Genomic DNA, 15979 nt, shown 5'->3' on the forward strand with positions numbered 1-15979 from the left:
CATCACAGGTAAAAACTCCACTGGAAAGGGTAACAAGTCGACACCAAGGGTGGTAATCCAACATAGGAAAAGCAGTCCGTCAACGAAAGTGTTCCAGTGTTCCAGCGTTTTAGGTGTGCATAGGAGTGAGAGAGCCAGAGGGACAGAGAGAGCGAGAGAGACGACCAGATGAGAGGCAAATCAGATCGTATCCAAGCCTGCACATGGATGCTATTCCTTTGTCAATCCAGAATATATCTTTTACCATCCCCAGTTTTAGAAACCTCTCACACAGGCTTTTGCTGACTACAGTTCGTCATCAGACATTTATGTCAATGTCATATTCATCATCATCATCATCGTTGTCATCCAAAAAGTTGATTTCCTCTGCTCCGGACAGAACTTGTAGATAACGGTCTCGTGAGTGAGTCATCGTTTCTTTGATATTCCACAGCTTTCTTTGAACGATGCTCTGCAGACCTTTCAATCCCTCTTCACTTAGGCCCCACTGTGAATCTTGGATGTAGAACACAAGATAAGGCCTGTATTAGTAACTTTAACAACAGTCATCAGAGTTGTGTATTATGTCTATGAATTATTATATTGCAATACATACCGTCCATTGCCTCAGAGGAAATAATGCAGGACAGCTCCTTCAGGCCTTCGGCACGAGTTGAAAGAGATTTCCAGTGGTGATTCATCTCTGTCACGAGGATCTTCTTCTCCTCCTCAAGTCTCCTTACAGCCATAATGATGTCGAATGCCTTTCTCTTCGTCCTTAAGTCTGGAATGCATTTTTGACAAAGATTCACAGGGGAAATTAGTTGGATTTGCCAATTTGGCCACTCCCAACCTCAACAAGCAAGCGAGCATATGATCTATTATGTGTCAGATTTGTTGGTAGTCAACAGACTAGTACATACCACTTTGTTGTAGTAGCTGCCATGACCATGCATGCTCCACAGACAGGATGGTTTCCATGCAAAGTGGTTCTGTGCTTGGAACCAGTCTGTTGTATTGTTCCACAACAGAGGACAGCATCTCTTTCTCCCCCCTGATCTTGCGGCGCAGCCTGGCACGACCTTTGTTACCGGCCTTATCGGTATAAAGGCGCTGGGACCTCCTCTTGAGACTCACCACCAGCATCTCAATTTTGTTGGCCAAGGCATCGGGCTCACATGCAGTTGTTGCTGCAGAGAAGAAATAGGTGGGTTGCACTTTAAGTGAACAATTATTCACAATTTAATGCAAGACTGCAGTAGAGGATCTAAGTGCTCATGAAGGAAAAAAAAAACAAAAGGTACAAGGCACAGGGAGACAATGTCAGTGGAAGCTAACATTAAATTCTCTAATGATGTCACCTGGCAGAAGCATATAGTAAGAACAGCCTCACCTTCTGCCCACTCCTTTACGTCCTTGACCCAGTCTTCTAACTGGCTCTCTGCCACTGCAAATTGGACCTTCATCAACTCAAGGTTCTGCAACTGGCTTTGCAGAGCTTTGCTGGTCTACAATGACAAAGAATCATAGACAATAAAACAAATGTTGTCTCTAACACGTCAAATACTGAAACATACAGAACATTACTGATACCATTACCTTCTGATATCGCCGAGCGAGTGCGGTGGCCAAATTGTCCCTCTTTTGCTGATTCCAGTTCATAGCCATTAGAGTCAACATGTCAGTGCGTCCTGCCAACAGAAATTGGTGTTAGCATATATTATGATTATGATAATGTTAACATCCTATGTGTACTTATGTTATGTTTTTGAACTAGTGCTGTATGTGGTCATCTCACCTGCTTTTGACATGTGCTTTGTCGTCACTGCAATCCTAGAAAGGAAGGCATTACATTGCTCCACCTCCTCACCTAGTGTTAAACCAGCCCCATCCTGATACTGCCCACTCCATTTCACCTGGGTAAATATATAACAAATACAATGTTCAGATGATGGTGACATTCATGTACTGGTGTTCAGATAAAGTCATTCAATCACATGATAATCTTTCCTTACCTCACATTTGAAATCATGGGCTTTGGCATGAAACACTGACAGGAAAGGCTTCATGTTAAGCAGATGCTGCAACTCTGGGCATTTATATGCAACTCTTTGGAGGTAGGGCCAGTACTTGCAGGTCACATCCATACAAAAAAAAATGATTTGCCTACTGGCCAGCTTTTGTTGCAGGTACAAGGGGTAAGCAAAAATTTCTCCCCTGTACATATTTAATGCACAGAGTAGCAATCCATGCCGACACACCGCAAGCTCTAGTCCCTCTTCGTCGATACTGCTGGTAGATTTTTTGGAGGTCTCTCTCGCTGCTGACCACTGCCCTCCACAAACACCTCTTCCAGGTACCTACAATATGGATATGGAAGATGAAAACCTTTTCGTATGAGGGTATTGTAGTCGTGTACATATAATTATAGTATGCAATCTTACATGTTTTGTCGTCTGGTGTATGTAGTCAACAAATGTTGTCACGTCTTCATCCTTGGCTATGAAGATGCCATCAAAGATGGCCGGTTCCTCAGATCTAAAGAAAAAAAAAAGGCATACAAACAGTTTACAAAATCTTACAGTATGAGGTTACTTGGTGCATATTAGACTTTTTCCTAGTAACATAAATGCTGTTACAATATACTAATTTAGAAGTACCTGGCTGCATTCTTGAAGCGATAATGCTTGCGATTCCCATCCACTGATACCGCAACCATTTCCGGTGTGCACGCCGGACACTCAAAGGGCTGCTCCTTGCAGATGTTTTCCAGCTCATACTGCACGGCTTCCCACTCAAAAAAACTTTTCTGGAAGCCATCTCTTGAGATCTTCCCAGTCTATTTAAAAATAAGGAAACCAACGGCTAATAATGTGCAAAAATAATTAGCAGTCAATTCAACCCACATGACAAACAGAGCTTTCAACACTCACGCGACCAAAGTGGACAGTTCGCTGATCCAGCATTCTTAGAAAAGCCTGGCAGGATAATCCTGGTGCTGCCATCTTCATTTGTTCGAATGAGAAGAACACATCTGTGGCATAAATTGTGGCGAACTGAAGGGTAGCAGGCCAGTAGTTTCTGCTAATTAAATCGTCCACTCCAGCAGTCCAAGTGGCTTTGCATGCCTCACAACTCACGTCAGGCATGCTGAGATCATATCGTCCTAGGAAAAACACACACACACACAAAAAAAACACAGCCACTATAGTGTAAAACGTAGCTCCTTAAACGGGGTTAGGGTGCTTTGTAGTGTGGCATACATTAGTCAATAGCATGTGTTTGTTTGTTTGTTTGATTTGATATGATATACATACCGATGACAAACTTTGTCAACATAATTGAGTGCAGATTTTTTTTATTTTTTTTTAAGATGCTTTTTAAAAGGACAAAAAGCTCTTCACTTCTTACCATCCATCGTGACCACAGCGACAGCCTTTCCTGGCTTCACCCTCAATGTCTCTTTTGGACAACTACAAATGGTGTCAGGTATCTGCACAGGTACGAGGCGATCTGAAAGAGATCATACATGTGAATTAAGATAATTAAAGTCCAATGGGAAATACAACATCATGATTGCTGGAACGACCTGAAGAGAATGAATCTTTTCTTGGGAAAGGTAAAATACATTCAATGGCTGCATTGCTGAAAATGTATTCAAGATATTCTCAGGAAGATGATTGACATGGGCCATCCAAATGCATTCAAGTTCAAGCAATAAAGCATTGTTTAAGTGGACTAACACGCTTAACGTGTCAGAGAGTTGAATGTGTTATGGTAAACACTCACAAACAAGAACTTACCACAACGGCAAGGAGCCTTATCCACAATGCAAGTGGTTGGAGGCAATGACTGGAAGAACCCGGCAGTCATGGCATCTCTGTTATGTAGTACATATCTGGAGTGCGTGATGATGTCACAATCAGCACAGAGGAAGGGGCGTGGTTGACAGTCATGACAGCGAACAGCAGCTGTATTAATGGCACACTGTTAGCAGATGTGTGGGGCTACATTTTCTTTTGCTGCTGCGCTGTTCACTAGCCGGGGTCTTTCTACCCGCCATCTCTCTACAAAGAGACGCTTTCGTGTGCTCCAGTCTTTGGAAGCCAGGAGAGGAGCTGATGGGGATGGTTCTTCCTGAGCAACACCCGATGAAATGCCCAGTGACAGCTGGAGCTCTTGTATGAAACACTCTGTTAAAACAGTATGGATTATTGAAAAATAACTTTGTGTTTTACATGATCAAAAGCATAATACATGAAATGGCTGGGAAAAGTCGAGTTGCCCATTATTCTGGCAAATGTGTAATACAAACATGTAATTAACATTTAAACTAAATGATAGATTATTACAATATAATATATATGAACATATTGCTTAGTGCTGATGAAATACACACCAACAGCATCTGGGGCAAAAGCCACCTCAGGGTTAATGTCAGGAACATCGGGAGGAGGAACAGTCTTCCGACGGGAAACAACAGGGTCAGCCTTCTGACTCGGACCAGCTGTTAACAAAAAAATAAAATACTCATATTAACATTCATAAGACTAAAATTTCCTATTTGCTTTAAGGCTAGTTGAAGCATGATTATTAGCCTGGGAGGACTAGTAGACTTTTCACAAACCGTAACGTATCTGCCTATGAATGAAGCGCCATATACATGAAGGCAAATAGGAATGATTGCTGATTGCTTGATTTAAAAAGTGTCTGGCTGCCTATTGGCCACTCAATAACAAACTATTTCAATTGAAGCCTTGCCAAGACTAATGTCACTTTATCCATAGTCATTTATGATGTGCATTACAATCACACACACACACTTCAGAATGAGCACACAGAATGCGAGAATGAACACACATGCATTCTAAACACGTACAACACAAATGATAATGTACACATTTAGATTAGAGCTAGGATACAGTGTACAGCATAAATTATGTGCTTAGTACTTGTCTTAATACGGTATCTCTTGCTGTATTACTCATATTCCCATTTATTTTATAGACTTAGTTTGAACTTATATTTACTTTATCCAAGTCCCTTATCTGTGGTGGAGTTACAGTATCTCTCTCTCATTTTCACCAAACTTCTCTATCGTACACTCGCACAGTGATACATTCTCACCTTCTCTTTCTTTCACACACACTCACACACACACACACACACACACACACACACACACACACACACACACACACACACACACACACACACACACACACACACGGCAGAGGAAAAATCATGCAAGGCACCAATGTCAGGAGCAGTGAGAGGTTCAGTGTCTTCTTGCCCAAAGTCATGTGGACACTAACCCAGGGAGCTGGGGTTTGAACCGGTAAACTTCAGACTCCCCAGTGGGTGCTCAACCTCCTGAGCCACTGCCAACCCAGCTCACAATGATGTCAACTATGTCAACTATTTTATACTGCTTAAAGCGCCATTACCACCGGGCACGATAACTATAAAGAGCACTATATCGTTCAGAATTTTATATTTTTTCAATAGTTGGTGTGAACAGTGCCATCCACTTAACTTTTAAACTATGCTTTTATAGTTATAGTGCTCAGTGGGAATGGACCTTTAGACAAGTACTGTATGTAATAGTGCCCTTTCAATTATCCAACACTAGTGACAACATGTATTCCTTGATTTGGCTAAATAATAAAGATCTTCAAAATATATTTAATGCAATAACAATACTGACCCTGATTTGACTGTTTCAAGCTTGATCTGGGCCTCGCGCGGATGATGTTTCCATCGCTATCTCGGTTTACCCACGTCACCGCCGTCCGGGGAGCCTTTGCCTTCTTTGCTGGTGGGGGTACCTTCCATTGTGACTCAGGTGGAATCATGTCATCTAGAGCTTTGACTGTGTTAACTGATTCCTTTTGTTCAAGCTGATCAATGAACTGATCCAGGTCTGTGAATGGATTTTTTGAGTCACTCATGGTGATGAGTAAAAACACAGACAACAGATATGGATGAGACAAACAAAGGTAGACACACACACAGGAAGGGGGAGAGACAGACAGACAGACAGACAGACAGACAGACAGACAGACAGAGACAGAGAGAGAGAGAGAGAGAGAGAGAGAGAGAGAGAGAGAGAGAGAGAGAGAAAAAACGTGGCTCTTAAAAGTGCCTTTGGTTTGTGGGTTGTTCTGTAGGTAGGTAGGTAGGTAGGTAGGTAGGTAGGTAGGTAGGTAGGTAGGTAGGTAGGTTGGTAGGTTGTTAGGTAGGTAGGTAGGTAGGTAGGTACGTAGGAAGGTAGGTAGGTACGTAGGTATGTTGGTAAATCAGTAGTAATCTGCAAGAGAAATAAAACAAAAACAGTAAACAGCCTTCATCCAGACATGCTATATCTTACAATGGTTCATACTGTCCAAAAGCAGACCTAAAACACATAATCACGAGGCATTGTGAGCTTTTAGATCAGCTATTTTAGAATAGCCCTATAATATCACAAAATCCTCTATAATAATCATCATAATTATATTTGAACTGGGGACCCCCCACCCTGACGCGTGACTCCATAGTCTAAACCAGTTGTGCATGATTGGCCAATACGCTTGTGCAAGGATGCGCTGCGATTGGCCAGTAGCCACTTTGAGTGACAGTTGGGGCAAACGCTCTCACCAAAACATTATTTACTATTCTGTCCCTATCGGTACATAACTCGAACGGCGCTGAGTCGACTAGCAGACCTTCGGCCGGTCGACGCGGGCACTCGCGCCTGGAGGCGCTCGGGCGCGTCTCCTCGGCCTCAAGGTCTGCTGAGTCGGCGCGCCTCCGTCATGGTCCTAAACTATACTTTATCGGCGAAAAAAAAGAGTCCGCGGTTGTTTGAAAAAGGCACTTCCGCGTTGGCCACAGAAGGGGGCGTGTTTATAGCACAACTGGTTTAGACTTTGTAATGTCGCCACCCTGACAAGCACTTGGAATGTAGGAGTTGTTGAGGTGTTACTTTTAGTTTGACTCGTTCCAAAGATTAACATTGTGAAAATAGCACATCTACAAGCTCACAAGGCTTGTAGATCAATATTTACCTCTTTCTTATATTATTTGACAATTTGGTTAATGTTTGACCAGTTTGTATAGCATTTTCTTGATGCATTTTTATGCATTTCATTTCATTTATTTTTTCCCTTCTTTTTTGTCCTTATATTGTCACTTTACTGTCTTAAATTGTCACTTTCCCCCCCCCCCCCCCCCCCCCCCCCCCCAAACAAAACAACAACATGTGGGGACCCCCCTGGGCCCGACCCACAGGCTGAGAACCACTGCTCTTAGGTCCCCGGACCACCCTACACTGGAGTGGAAATTGTAAATAAATTCAACATTTCTGTTTGCTTTTAGTGTTTGCAAACAAAGTCCACAAAGGCAGATGTGAAAAATAATATCAAATATACAAGCAAAGGCCAACAACAGCCGATTCAATCTAAAGGTACTGACTCTTGTTGTTGTTGTTGTTGTTGTTGTTGTTGTTGTTGTTGTTGTTGTTGTAGCACTTAGCTAGGCTAGCACTTAGTTTAGCTACATGAAATCTCCCAAAAAAAGCCATCTTAAATTTACAGATCCAACAACTTTCTAGTTTCTACACACACACCAACATGTTAACAAAGACCCTGTGTTGTACTTATGTCATTTAGTGGTGCAGATTAAAGATTTTATTATTAGATGAATGAAGACAAAATAAGTCACGTAACATACCTGTGCATGGAGGACATCGCTATGAATTGTGGGTCGTCGTGAGAGCAGGAATGTCGAAATAGAAAAATCATGGCAGTCATGGCGGAACTTCAACTTGGTGTTTGCATTTTTCTATTTATTACCCGTACATCTACATAAACGTTCAAATTTCAAATAAAAAGATACTAACTTATGACCACGGATGTTATAATTATATATGGCTTCTCAAAAGTACCCGTTTTTTTTTTAATGTTCAATAAAAAACCTTTTAATCCAATTGCTGGCCATTTCTGCCATATGTTTTCACGTGACCCTATGGGTTGAGAGGTGTACTGCACTCACGCAACATTACAACTCTCTGATAAAATGGCCACCAATCAGATTAAAATACTTTTCATTAAAAAATACGGAAGATACGGGTACTTTTAAGGACCCGTACATAATTGCAACATTTGTGGCCATAGGGTCAGCACTTTTGAACGTTTATGTAGATAGATAGATAGATCATAAAACATTTTTTTGGTCCTCTTTTTGTCAGATCTTTATTGACACTGAAAAAGACGTCGCAGAATGCAGGAAGTAATCTGACGTGACGTCAGGGGGTTGGAAAAGTTAAACAAATCTATCGTTCTCAACAAACACTTATCGAAAAATGATCAACAAAATATGAAAATGCACAGAATATTTCCAGGTTTGTTTGGGTGGTGACGTGTGTTATGTTGCATTTAAACCACAGCTTTTAACGCATGTTGTCTATTCAGCTATGTATCTCAATGGAGCTACCCTAAAGTCACATTATGACTGCTGGGAAGTCACATTATGACGTTGGGCAGTCACAATGTGACTAGAAGGCGTTCTGCAAAAAAGTCAATATGTGACTTCGGGGCAGTGAGACTGTGTTGGTCAGTTTCATAGGGCACGCAGGGTTTGCAGCACTGACGCTGGCTATAGGCTAACAGATTTAGAGATAGAGGGTATAAACAGGAATGGGTTGATGTCGCTGTTAATCGTTTTAAAGCCATGACACAAGATGAATGTCTCATACCTAAAATCGGGTGCATTTCTCCTTTCCGACATGTCACCTTTCCGACGTTGACGAACCCTATACCTAACCCTAACCCTAACCGCACGCGGAAGCCACTAGTCGGAGTGGTGAGATGTCGGAATGGAGAGTGAACACCCCTAAAATCGGGAGGCATACGATAATCCGACATCCCATTTCTCCGACTATGTGGCATCCGCGTGCGGTTAGGGTTAGGGTGCGGGTTTGGTTCGGGTTTAGTATTGGAAACGTCAGAGTGCTGCGCTGTCGGAGGAATGCGCTGTCGGACTAACGTACTGCACCCCCTAAAATCAGACCTCAAAAGGCAAATTCTCCTTTTTTTGTGTCCTCAGATACTCACCCATGGGCTTTGATTTAAAAATAATAATTGCAAAACATTGGCATATAATTAAATCGGACCACAAACTCAATACTGTCTTCAAAGAAGCCCCAGCTGTTGTTTTTAAACGCCCTCCTAATTTGAGGGACCAGTTGGTGAGATCCTATACGCCCGAATTAAAACAAAACACCTTTTTGGATGATATTCCCGATGGGAACTACAGGTGTGGGAGTTGTGCCCAGTGTGGCTTTACGTCTAAGTGCAAAACTTACACACATCCCCACAGTGGTAAAACCGATACGCAGTGTGATTACCTGTAGTACCAAAAATGTGATGTATCTTACTAAATGTCCCTGTGGCTTGGGGTATGTAGGAAAGACCAACAGACCCCTTCGTACTCGCATCAGCGAACACCGCTCTAACATTAGATGCGGGGACGAACGCAATCCTGTGGCTCTACACTTTAAACAAGTAGGCCACAGTATTAGTACTTTCCGTTATACAGGCATTGAAAAGGTGTCACAACCTCCTAGAGGAGGCAATTTAGAACGCCGCCTGCTACAACGTGAAATGTTTCATATTTACACTCTAAATACTATGGCGCCTCATGGGTTAAACGAGGAATTCGACATCAAACCTTTTCTGTAACATGTATACTAGAGCAGCTAAAATCCTGCGGGAAGAATATCTTGCGATGAAACAATAATGTACAGGTTCCTTCACAGCCTCCTGATTCAATCCCTCCCCTGTTGCAATTGTTCCTAAAGATGCTTCTGGATAGATAAGGTATTGACCCCTGAACCAGAGAAGTGCCAGGTTGCTACATCAATTGGGCAGCAAATAATTTACAACTCTGTGAAATGCAGATCCAAGAAATGTCCGTAGTGTTAGTTGTCACATAAGAGAAAGGGAACCACAGCTTCACTGTATCTAATAATAATAATAATAATAATAATAATAATAATACCTGGAATTTATATAGCGCTTTTCTGAGTACTCAAAGTCGCTTTACAAAGCTAAACTAAGTAGAACACAATCAAAACAAAACAACTTTAATAAGAAAATACAAAAAAAAAAAAAAAGTAAAAAAAAGGCTACAGAAGGCCAGGGAATAAAACAAAAGTTGAGACTAGGGTGGTAGGAGATCAGCTAGGTCTGAAAGCAGTTCTGAAGAGGTGGGTTTTGAGGGAGGTTTTGAACACGGCAAGGGTGGGGGCGGTTTTGATGTGAGGTGGGAGTGGGTTCCAGAGCAATCTGGCAATGAATCTGCACCTGCATACTGGCAGTAAACACCAGGTGGATACCATGCATAAGCGAGATATGTGTGTATCATGTGATCGCTTGAAAACATTGAGTACAGTGATCAATCAGTGGGAGCAGATTGGTGTGGTGGTCCCACCTCAGGCAGTTAAGGGTGTCTTCAACAATGGTGGTTTTGACAACATTGACCACAACCCATCATCAACAGCAAAATCAGCCTTCCACGGGACATGCATTAGCATTCAGCAGCACTTCCCGTCAGATGACCAACAAACAGACAATCTCACTAACATCCTAGTACCAGCTAAGATGGGGAAGAAGGATGTACAATCCTTTCCAGCTTTCTACACAACAATGGATCTGGATGTTACTCCAAACTGATGTTCCTGCCCTTAATACAAACAGTCATCCTCAGCCAGCCTCTTGTTCTCTCAGCAACATACTTGAGGAAGGCTCCCAGTGGTTGGAGAGAGTCAGACACCTTGTGGGGAAAGACAACCTGGAGGATGAAGTATGGATTTCATGGGCTGCATATTATGCAAGCATTGCAGAGCCTTGTTCAGCCCCCCATCCAGATCATACATACTGCCACTGTTCATAGAGTCTCCTACCAGTCCCACTATGGCTTGGCTTGGCATGCAATGAATGTCCTCCTTCAAGCAATCAACTACCTAAATCCAGGTCAGACACCATAGTAAGGCGGGAATTTGATACCATAGTGCACTTGGTGATACAAGCGCGAAATTTGGCACAGATGTCCTTCATATGACCCTAATTAATAATCAACCTCTGGCCACGCAAAAATCCTAAGATTTCAAGATGGCCAACACCAGTTTTCAAAATGGCTGCAACTGGGCCAACATTTTGGACTATATCACTTTGCTGGGGCTGTAAATCTTTGATTTCCCCCTTATTGTAATATAGGAGAATATGTTCTGAAGGTATTTCTACCAAGTAAGATAAAAAATAATAATATTAGGTTCCAATATGGCGGCATATTTTCCAATATGGCTGCCGATAAATTGCATAAATGTACATTCACATGAGCTTGTAGCACATTGTATTTGTATTAATTACCATCCACAGAATCAATTTATAGCACATTTTAAAGTGATTTGGTAGCTTTTTAATGACCTAGGGCAACAGACTTTTCAATATGTTCACCAATAAATACAAAAACTTAGATATATATAGGGATATTTTCTCAAACAGGTGCTGACCTTTTTCTCTATCCGTGGAAGGACAAAACTGTATGGCATTTGCTGAACGCATGAAAGAAGCAAAGACCTGATGACTTTGAACCAATAGCTGATGCATTTTCATGAAGGGGGATCCATCTGCGATTCTTCGACAGCTTTTTCAAGCCAAGTCTTTGTGTCTGGGTAGCTCAGTCGGTAGAGCTTTCACCTTCGGATCACATGGTCATGGGTTCGGTCAGGATCAGTGTATGAGTAGGTACGGTGAGTGTGGCGCTCCACCTCAGCAATACCAGGGGGTCTATAAGACCCCTGCGTTCTCAGCTGATACTGACAATAAGTCTCAGACTTACTTAATATGAACAAGTGCAACTGCTATGACAACAACGTCAGTATCTGAGCTGCGAATCATGATGTGTCAGATGCTATCCTCTGCAGCTCTGCCCATATATGACATTGTTGACATAACAGTTTCACTTGTTCAAAGACTTGGCTTGAATTAGCTGTGGATTGCCTTTGGAAGGAGAGAAGGATCTCAGATGGATCCCCGTTCATGAAATTGCATCAGCTATTGAATCAAAGTCACCAGGTCTTTGCTTCTTTCATGCATTCAGGGGATGCCACACAGTTTCGTCCTTCCATGGAAAGGGAAAAAGGTCAGCATGGCAGACAACTTCTCCGAATTAGGTTCAACACCTGTTGCAATAAATGATAAACATATGCAAGTCATTGAGGAGTTCATAGTACTCATGTACGATAGAACTTCATAGAAGTAGTTCCTACAAGGAAGTGAATGCAAGTGAAGTGCATTCCAAGCAGGACATATATGGGGCCAGTCACTCTTGTGCAGTCCTGTTTGCCAAATTATGCAGCAGATAACCAAAACAATCGTTCAATTTGTGATAAAAGCATGAAATTTGGTACACTTATAGCCAAAGGCATTCCAAAAAGAATTGGATATGGAGCCATCATGAATTTTCAACATGGCACCCATGGCAGCCATTTTTCAAAATGGCCGCCAGCAACAACTGTTTTCTTATGAATGATGAATATAATATGATATTTCAGACTTATTTACTATACATAGTACTTGGTAAATGTCTTTTGGATAATAGAAAATTGTCATAGAATATTCAAGATGGCCGCTATTTTTCAAGATGGCAGCCGTCACTTGTAGTCCAAGAGCTTAGCTCCCAAATACAAAGGAATCGTTCAGTTTGTGATAAAAGCATGAAATTTGGTACACTTATAACTAAAGGCATTCCCAAAAGATTTAGATATGGAGGCGTCATGAATTTTCAACATGGCGCCCATGGCAGCCATTTTTCTAAATGGCCACCAGCAACAACTGTTTTCTAATGAGTGATGGATATGATATTACAGACACAATTTGTTGAATTTATTTACCATATGGATAGTTGAACATTTTCATTGAAAATTCAAAATGGCCGCCATTTTTTCAGACTAGTTAGATATGGATGATCTCTGTGTCGAATTATACATTTTTCTTGATGCAAGAGTTGAATTAGGAACTTTCTAAGAAGCTTCCATCTATCTCACAAGACTCATATTATTTCGGTCAGTCCCTTCACCAACAAAAGATGGATGCTGGATCAAAGAGATTTCCGTGCCATGGAAAGAATCCCTAGCTGTTGTTGAACTGGGATTATGATCAATATTGTCAACTGCAGCAGTGGTAAACACATGACTGCGCAACTGTGGAGGGCATACCACTTGTTCTCTATGAAACTGCTGGCAGACGTGGTTCCCCATCTGAGTTGAGAGCTGGAAAACACGATACACTCAAGCCCAGATGTGCCATTTTATCTACAAGATCCCTTATACGTGTGTGGGCATGCAGCATCAGTCCTATGTATAATGGAACTGGTGTCTCCTGTGCAGTACTGTGTCTGACAAAAGCTGCTGTGTCTGGTATCCGCTTGTGCTTAACACTGTTGAATTTTAGTAACCGAGCAATCGTAAGTGCTGCAGGAGATGTTGCTTCTTCCATCTGGTCTTTGATGTTGGGTCCCTCTAGGACCATGTTCACAAGGGTAAGCAACAGCTGTGGCACAGAGTCCACTTGGCATTGTTCGGGAAAACCATTAAATGGTTTGGCCTCACCAAATATGTGACGGCGGACAATCTGTGTAGCACGCGCAATGTGCAGAGCATCTTCGTTGTTATCCTGCTCACAGGCTTTGGCAAGAGCAGTGCCGATGTCGTCTTCAAAGGCCATCAGGACATCTCTTCCCTTGTTGTAAGCTCGCATATCAGGGAACTCGGCAAGAAGTCTCTCTTTCAGCCGTGTAGAGTTAACTCCGTTATCAACCTCTACTCCTAGCTGTTCCATTCGTGACTTGTAGAGCTGGGAGAGTTCAGCTAGTTTGAATACAGGTGCTGACCCATCGTGTTGCCTGGTCTCTTCTATGTAAAGCACCAACTCAGCAAACACAACACCAGTCTAAGCTAAGTCGCCCAAGTAATTCTGTATCTTGAAGTAGGGTTGCAGCAGCGCACACCCGATGGTCCAATTTAAATGTTGCAGCCTCATGAAGGCCTTCATTGCCAGTAGGCTGTCTGCAGAAAAAACCTGTCTCATTTCAGGAGTCCGACTTGGTTGGGACCTGAGTTTGCATTCTGACTGTTCATCAAGACTTTCACTGCATGCTCGTTTTTTTGCTCTTTTCAACTTGGTTTCATTGTACTTCAGCCTGCATGTTTGATGGTATTGAGATTTGTTTGCAATCATGGCTGCTTCAATACCATGACCCTCATCCAGTCTTCCAATTGGAAATGTTGAAAGGAGCTGGCCAAGTTCATTAAACTGGATTAAATGCTCTGCAAGTGAAGTGTATCCACTCCCCTTGTCTGCTCGCTTGGACTGCAAAGGACATCTCAATGCCTCTGCCGTGTGTTCTTGGCATATAATACAGAGCTTCCAGTCAGTCTTGGCTGTGCAAGAAGTTGATGGTCCTTGACCATCAAAATTCACAAGTTGGAATTTCTTAGACATTTTCTCACACAAGAAAAAAACAATGTTTGCAGTAAATGCCGAGGGACTATCCTTTTACCACCTTTTACTACAGGGAAACACATTCAAGTATGGGATACAACTAGGTTCGGATAAGAAAATTCCCCTACACCTAGCCCGATCGTTCATCCAGTACCATTTAATTCCTGTGTGATCTGTACACCATCCGGGTAACTATATGAAAGTCATATAAAGCCCCGTTACCCTTGGCTTGGCTCTCCCGCACTGGCACATCCTGTCCATGCAGGTGCGGCTATCTAACTACATCTAAATATGTAAACTATAAGTAGATGTGGGGCTAACATTAGATAGCATTTAGGAAACTAAACTACACTACCACTAAACTATCACCACAACCAGCACATTAATTACAGAAAATATGGCATTATTAAGCAGAGTGTATTTAGCTGGCACTGAACCCCATGCCGAGTTTCACAGCAGTGGTGTCACCAGTGTGCCCTGGCTGTGCTTCAACATCCACTCTATTACATTTCCATTCATCGAATGGTTCAGTTGTTTTCATTTTGCAGATATAGGGATTTTTTTGTTTATTGGATCAACATTTTTATTCCAATAAAATAGATAATAGCTCTCTTTTCTTGCCATTATAATTTTTATTTCGGCTATACGGCTGCCATCTTTAAAGAAACAGTGGTCATATTCAGTTGTGAGGTAGAAGGAAGCTTCTGGCCAATTCCAAAGTTCCAAATTTGAATTCTGCATTCTGCATAAAATGACTGATTTGACACCGAGATCACCCATATCATACAAGTGACGTCTGCCATCTTGAAAAATGGCGGCCATCTTGAATATTCTATGACAATTTTCTATTATCCAAAAGACATTTACCAAGTACTATGTATAGTAAATAAGTCTGAAATATCATATTATATCCATCATTCATAAGAAAACAGTTGTTGCTGGCGGCCATTTTGAAAAATGGCTCCCATGGGCGCCATGTTGAAAATTCATGATGGCTCCATATCCAATTCTTTTTGGAATGCCTTTAGCTATAAGTGTACCAAATGTCATGCTTTTATCACAAACTGAACGATTCCTTTGTATTTGGGAGCCAAGCTCTTGGACTACAGAAGCTGACACGATGTGGATGCAAAAAAGCATGTTCTGGACACTGCAAATGCTTTAAGTTTGGACTTATCTATCTGCACACCCCTCTGTGGTTGCAGTTGCTAGTACACTGGCCTGTCACTTGCCCAGCCACCATTGTAAATGAGAATGTGTTTATAATGACTTATAACAAAACAAAAAGTAAGCACTAAGCTTTACTAAGCTAGTAAATCACTGTTCCATGAATGGATTCTGTGTATGGTAATTAATACAAATACATGTACTACAAGCTCATGTGGATAAACCATAAGCAGATGCACATTTCTGCAATTTATCGGCAGCCATATTGGAAAACATGCCGCCATATT

General features: G+C 41.9%; 1 protein-coding gene across 1 annotated transcript; it reads right to left on the reverse strand.

Moving 5' to 3' along the window:
• Nucleotides 1-298: 298 nt before the first annotated feature.
• Nucleotides 299-6114, reverse strand: LOC311041069 (uncharacterized protein; the record flags this gene model as incomplete). Its single annotated transcript, XM_084051507.1, has 14 exons — nt 5687-6114; nt 4379-4486; nt 3783-4172; nt 3391-3492; nt 2913-3145; nt 2640-2818; nt 2424-2517; nt 1995-2339; nt 1778-1895; nt 1579-1670; nt 1373-1487; nt 903-1169; nt 596-763; nt 299-495 (listed from the first exon to the last, which is right to left on the reverse strand). The coding sequence occupies exons 3-14, from the start codon at nt 3850-3852 to the stop codon at nt 299-301; spliced, it is 1980 nt and encodes a 659-aa protein (XP_083907633.1). The 5' UTR covers nt 3853-4172; nt 4379-4486; nt 5687-6114.
• Between the last annotated feature and the right edge of the window lie 9865 nt (nt 6115-15979).

This window comes from Gymnoscopelus microlampas (assembly GCF_963454915.1).
Source record: "Gymnoscopelus microlampas genome assembly, chromosome: 24".
NCBI classification, from domain to species: domain Eukaryota; kingdom Metazoa; phylum Chordata; class Actinopteri; order Myctophiformes; family Myctophidae; genus Gymnoscopelus; species Gymnoscopelus microlampas.